Below are 6,000 nucleotides of genomic sequence, written 5' to 3' on the forward strand. Positions count from 1 at the left end.
TCTGCCTCATCTTCACAGGCCATGTCCTCTGTGCCTCCTTCTCTGTCTCTTATAAAGACTGCTGTCATCGGCCTTAGGGCCACCTGGAGAGTCTCATCTCAGAATCCTTCGTGACATCTGCAGAGACCCTTTTCCACGTAAGGCCTGCCTGGGTCTCATCCAAGCCAGTACGCAACCTGTAACCAAAAATACCAGCCTGGCCCACGTGGGGCACCCCTGTCTCCGCTACAAAAATTGGCCAGGTGCGGTGGCTCACGCCTGTTATCCCAGCACTTTGGGAGGCCACAGCGGGTGGATCACCTGAGGTCAGGAGTTTGAGACCAGCCTGGCCACATGGCGAAACCCCATCTCTACTAAAAATACAAAAATTACCCGGGTGTGGCGGCGCGCTCCTGTAATCCCAGCTCCTTGGGAGGCTGAGGCAGAAGAATCCCTTGAACCCAGGAGGCAGAGGTTGTGGTGAACTGGGGTCATGCCCTGCACTCCAGCCTGGGTGACAGAGCGAGACTGTGTCTCAAAAAAATTAATTGGCCAGGTGCCGTGGCTCACGCCTGTAATCCCAACACTTTGGGAGGCTGAGGCAGGCAGATCATGAGGTCAGAAGTTTGAGACCAGCCTGACCAACATGATGAAACCCCGTCTCTACTAAAAATACAAAAACTAACTGGGCATGGTGGAGCATGCCTGTAATTCCAGCTACTCAGGAGGCAGGAGGCTGAGGCAGGAGAATCGCTTGAGCCCGGGAGGCGGAGGTTGCAGTGAGTTGAGATTGCACCATTGCACTCTAGCCTGGGTGACAGAACGAGACTCCATCTCAAATAATTATAATAATAATAATTAATTAAGGTGGCAGCCAGTCATATTTCCATTGCTTTACTGAGAGAGGCGGGGCCTCCCAGGATGCAGCCGTGCACAGCCTGGGTGACGGATGCCCGTGCAGACCTGGCTGTGTTGACTCCCCGGCCCCTGTCGGGTTCCCTGTCTTGCTTCGACTTCGTGGGAGCACAAGTCCATGTGCTCCTGTTAAAGCCATCGCCTCCTGCCCGCGGGCTTGCACCCAGCTGAATTGATTCTTCAAAGAAACTGTTTGCATCTGTTTTAAGCCTGTCTCCTTGGGAACCTGCAATTCTCAGAGCCCACTGGCTTGAAGGCAAATGCCTTTCATGGAGGCGGCAGGAAGAAGCTGACATCCAGCCAGGGCCAAAGAAGGAAAGCCACTCAGTGGGAGAGCTGGGGGGACAAGACACGAGACAGACCCACAGCGCCACCTCCACCCTCTCCTGTGGCCGGGAGGGAGACTGCTGGGGCCTCGCCGTCTCTCCGGATGGGTTGCTTGTGGAGGAAGACCTTGTCTTTCTTTCTTGTTTTTGTGACTGTATATCTACATGGGGCTTCATCGCAAGAAGCCGCCCCAGCGGGGCCCAGGAAACCGTTTTTCGAGAGGCTCCGTAGACTGGAGGAGCAGGCAAGTATCCCCCTGACGTGGCGCAGTCGGGTTTTTAAATTGGCAGCAGCTGGAAGACGGATGTTACAGAAACAGAGCGGTAAACATCAGGGCTTGGCGGACACGGACATGGCGTGTGACGCTCTTGCCATCCGTGAACGTTATTTCACCTGCAGTTGGACACCAGGGAAAAGCTGAGCTGGGTTCACACCAGACACAAGCCTCATAACATGTGGGGGTCAGGAGCTGGGCTCCGCTCACACCGGATGCAAAAGCCTCTTATTACGTGGGGGTCAGGTGGGGCCAGAGGCTAGAAGGGGGTCTGGAAGCAAGTCGGGGTAACTGGGGGCCATGGGAGCCAGGCAGTGTCATGGGGAGTGGAAAGTGGGAGGTCACAGGTCCACCTTGAGGCAGAGGGTGTGGACGGCCTCCCGGACTCCCACGCGGGGTCCTCGGACAGTTCCGGAGTGCTTGGTGCCTGGCGGGCCTGCGCCGGGTGCTTCCTGTTTGGGCCTCGTAAAGCACTCATGAGGCCACCCTGCCGTCCACTGCTCACAGGCAGGAGCTGGGGTCACGGGGGGAAGTGACTTGCCGGTGCTTATGGGGCGAGGGGCGGGGATCAGAGCCCCGGCTATGGGCCTGGAGTCCACGCCCCACATGGTGCAGCTGCATGGCCTGGGGTCGGTCCCTGGCACCCACGACATCTCACGGCATCGCAGTGGGGATCAGATCAGTGGGCAGATAGCCAGTGCTGACTGTGGGCCAGGCATGCGGCCGCTGCTCCCAGCATGGGAGGGCAAAGCCTTTCCCATCCCTCCCAGCCGGCCCGGACCATCATCACCGTGTCCTCCTTACAGTTCCGGAGATTCCAGGCAGTGACCTTGACGCACCTGCAGAGCGTCGCCAGCAACTACAACGTGTCCTACAACGTTGATGTCCGGTTCCGCAGCCTGGCGGAAGAGAGCCAGGCCGTGGCTCAGGCGGTCAACCAGTCACAGGCCGTGGTGCAGGGGGAGCTGGTGCAGCTCAAGGCCTGGGTGAGGAAGCTGCAGCGCCGAAGCCGGAAGATAGACATGCGGCTGCGGGCCTTGGACCTCGCCCTGGGCGAGAGGAGCCAGCAGCAGGCCCAGGAGAGGAAGGCGCACGAGGCCCAGGGGGACGCCCTGCAGGACTCACTGGCACGCCTGGAGGGCCTCGTCCACAGTCAGGGCGCCAGGCTGGCTGCTTTGGAGGGGTGGCTGCCCGTGGCCCACCCTGGCATCACAGCCTTGGGGCCGGCCCTCGTCCCAGCCCCAACCCAGCCTGGTCTGCTGGGCCCAAGCTCCCTGAAGCTTCAGAGGGACAGGCAGGAGCTCCAAGCTGCATCCGAGCACAGGGGCCCCCGGCAAGACTCCTTGGCCCCTCTCCAGGGGACTCGGGAGCCCCCAGGCTCAGGCAGCCATCGGGTACTCAATGGGACTGCCACGGCCCCAAAAGATCCTCCACGGCAGGCATGGTCCCCTCAGGGGCCAGGAGAGAGTAAGTACCACAGGCTCCCAGTTGATGGCCAGGCTTCCCTCCAGCTCCTCCTTAGACCAGGCCCCCCGGAAAATCTCCCTTTCTCAAAAGAGATTCAGTTACGGGCCAGGAGATGGGGAGAGGGTCTTGGATCATCCGGGTGGGCCCACTGTCATCACAGGGGCTTTCTAAGGGGAGGCAGGAGGAACACAGTCAGAGGAGGGCATGAGGGCGGAAGCAGAGATGGCGGGATGCACAGACGAGGGGGCCCCACGCCAAGGGGTGCAGGCGCCTCTGGAAGCTGGAAAGGGCAGGAGATGGTTTCTTATTGAGCCTCCAGAGGAACCAGCCCTGCCCACACCTGATTTGAGCCCTGGGAGACCGTGTTGGCCTTGTGACCTTCAGAAACGTGAAACTCTAAACTTGTGCTATTGTGAGTCATGAAATTTGCAGAGACTACCTGGCAGAGAGGGGTGCTGGCTCAGCTGGGTGGGCCGACAGCTAGGGCTCCCATACTCCCATACTTCCGAGTATGGCCCTCATGCTCACTCTTGCCACCCGTGGAACTGGGGTGATCCCATCAAGAGGGTGAAGGAGACGCTGCAGGGGAGCCATCGGCAGGACCAGTGCAGAGTCAGTGCTCCGTGAAGGGTGGCAGCCGGGAGCGGGAGGCCTGGCGCCCACAGCACATGTGCTTCTGGATGCTTCTGCACGGCCTCCTGCATGGAGCTGACCCCTCCCTCCTCTGTTTCTAGTTTGCGGCGTGGGCCCCACCCTTGTTTTTCCGAACGCATCCACCAAGAACGTGGTCTTCCTCAGCCCCGGCTTCGTCACTGCCCTGCGAGCCGTGTCCTTCTGCAGCTGGGTCCGCACGGCGTCGGGCCGCCTGGGCACCCTCCTGTCCTACGCCACCGAGGACAATGACAACAAGCTGGTGCTGCACGGCCGAGACTCCCTGCTGCCCGGATCCATCCACTTCGTGATCGGGGACCCGGCCTTCAGGGAATTGCCCCTGCAGCCGCTGCTGGACGGCCAGTGGCACCACATCTGTGTCATCTGGACGTCCACTCAGGGCAGGTACTGGCTCCACGTGGATCGCAGGCTGGTGGCCACCGACTCCCGCTTCAGGGAGGGCTACGAGATCCCCCCTGGAGGGTCCCTGGTGCTGGGCCAGGAACAAGACAGCGTGGGGGGCGGGTTCGACAGCTCCGAGGCCTTCGTGGGGAGCATGTCTGGCTTGGCTATCTGGGATCGGGCTCTGGTTCCCGGGGAAGTTGCAAACCTTGCCACTGGGAAAGAGTTCCCAACAGGTGCTATCCTGACGCTGGCCAATGCTGCACTGGCAGGCGGATTCGTGCAGAGGGCCAACTGCACCTGTCTGGAGCGCTGTCCCTGAGGCCAAGCCGCACAGGGGCCGAGGCCAGCGAGAGGAGCGTGCTCCCATCCACGTTCCGCCATCGCCCCCTCCCCCAGCACATTCTACAAAGGCCACCCCACCCGCCCTGGCTGTGCACACCTGCGCCCTCACATAGGGGTGCCCGTTCCATCCTGGGGGGTGGGGAGGTGGACAGGGAGCGAGCAGGGACACAGCAAGCCTGGGGTCAAGGTGGCCCACAAGCCCATGTTTCTTCTACCACCATGGAGTTCTTACTTCCTGCACTTTCTTCCTTTCTTTTCTTTTCTTTTTTTTTTTGAGATGGAGTCTCACTGTGTCTCCCAGGCGGGAGTGCAATGGCATGATCTTGGCTCACTGCAACCTCTGCCTCCTGGATTCAAGCAATTCTTGTGCCTCAGCCTCCTGAGTAGCTGGGATTACAGGCACCCGCCACCACACCCAGCCCCTTCCTTCCTCCCTCCCTTTCCTTTCCTGTTCCCTCCTGCCCTCCCTCCCTTTCTTCCTTCTTCCTTCGTTCCTTCTTCCTCTTTCTCTCTCTCTCTGTCTCTCTCTCTCTCTCTCTCTCTCTCTCTCCTCTTTCTTTCTTTCTTTCTGACAGGGTCTTACACTGTTGCCCAGGCTGGAGTGCAGTAGCACCAATCATAGCTCACTGCAGCCTCCACCTCCGGAGCTCAGCTGATCCTCCCACATCAGCCTCCTGAGTAGCTGGGACTATAGGCACACACTACCGTGCGTGGCTGAAAATTTTTTATTTCTTTTTTCTTTTTTAGATGGAGTCTTGCTTTGTCGCTCATGCTGGAGTGTAGTGGTACAATCTCAGCTCACTGCAACCTCTACCTTTTGGGATAAAGTGATTCTTCTGCCTTACCCTCTCAAGTAGCTGGGACTATAGGTGTGCACCACCATGCCTAGCTCTAATTTTTGTGTTTTCAGTACAGACGGGGTTTCACCCTGTTGGCGAGGCTGGTCTCGAACTCCTGACCTCAAGTGATCCACCTGCCTTGGCCTCCCAAAGTGCAGGCGTGAGCAACTGTGCCCAGCCCAGGCAATGCTTTTAAAACAACTTTATTGACTTGGCGCGGTGGCTCATGCTTGCAATCCTAACCCTTCGGGAGGCAGAGGTGAGTGGATCGCTTGAGTCCGGGAGTTTGAGACCAGTCTGGTTAATACGGCAAAACCCCGTCCCTACTAAAAAAAAAAAATACAAAAAAATTAGCCAGGTGTGGTGGTGTGTGCCTGTAGTCCCAGCTTCTCGGGAGGCTGAAGTGGGAGAATCACTTGGGCCTGGGAGGTTGAGTCTGCAGTGAGCCGAGATCGTGCCAATGCACTCCAGCCAGGGCAATCAGAGTGAGACCCTGTCTCAAAAGACAAAACAGGCAGGGCGCGGTGGCTCAAGCCTGTAATCCCAGCACTTTGGGAGGCCGAGACGGGCGGATCACGAGGTCAGGAGATCGAGACCATCCTGGCTAACACGGTGAAACCCCGTCTCTATTAAGAAATACAAAAAACTAGCCGGGCGAGGTGGCGGGCGCCTGTAGTCCCAGCTACTCGGGAGGCTGAGGCCGGAGAATGGCGTGAACCTGGGAGGCGGAGCTTGCAGTGAGCTGAGATCCCGCCACTGCACTCCAGCCTGGGTGACAGAGCGAGACTCCGTCTCAAAAAA

The 6,000-nt window shown here is 59.0% G+C and overlaps 1 protein-coding gene across 1 annotated transcript; it reads left to right on the forward strand.

The window, feature by feature from the left end:
- The first annotated feature begins 1,324 nt into the window (after nt 1-1,324).
- PTX4 (pentraxin 4) lies at nt 1,325-4,356 on the forward strand. Its single transcript, XM_025369806.1, has 3 exons — nt 1,325-1,465; nt 2,302-2,962; nt 3,697-4,356. Exons 1-3 carry the CDS (start codon nt 1,325-1,327, stop codon nt 4,335-4,337), a joined length of 1,443 nt encoding a protein of 480 aa, XP_025225591.1. The 3' UTR covers nt 4,338-4,356.
- Nucleotides 4,357-6,000: the final 1,644 nt, after the last annotated feature.

The sequence above is a fragment of the Theropithecus gelada genome, chromosome 20 (genome assembly GCF_003255815.1).
Source record: "Theropithecus gelada isolate Dixy chromosome 20, Tgel_1.0, whole genome shotgun sequence".
Taxonomy (NCBI): Eukaryota; Metazoa; Chordata; class Mammalia; order Primates; family Cercopithecidae; genus Theropithecus; species Theropithecus gelada.

What these genes read in the sequence shown, in the direction of transcription:
- PTX4 (XM_025369806.1), top strand. Translation starts at nt 1,325, where the DNA reads ATGGGTTGCTTGTGGAGGAAGACCTTGTCTTTCTTTCTTGTTTTTGTG. An exon ending in TCCGTAGACTGGAGGAGCAG is followed by an intron (nt 1,466 to 2,301) that starts GCAAGTATCCCC and finishes TCCTCCTTACAG; the next exon opens with TTCCGGAGATTCCAGGCAGT. An exon ending in CCCTCAGGGGCCAGGAGAGA is followed by an intron (nt 2,963 to 3,696) that starts GTAAGTACCACA and finishes CTCTGTTTCTAG; the next exon opens with TTTGCGGCGTGGGCCCCACC.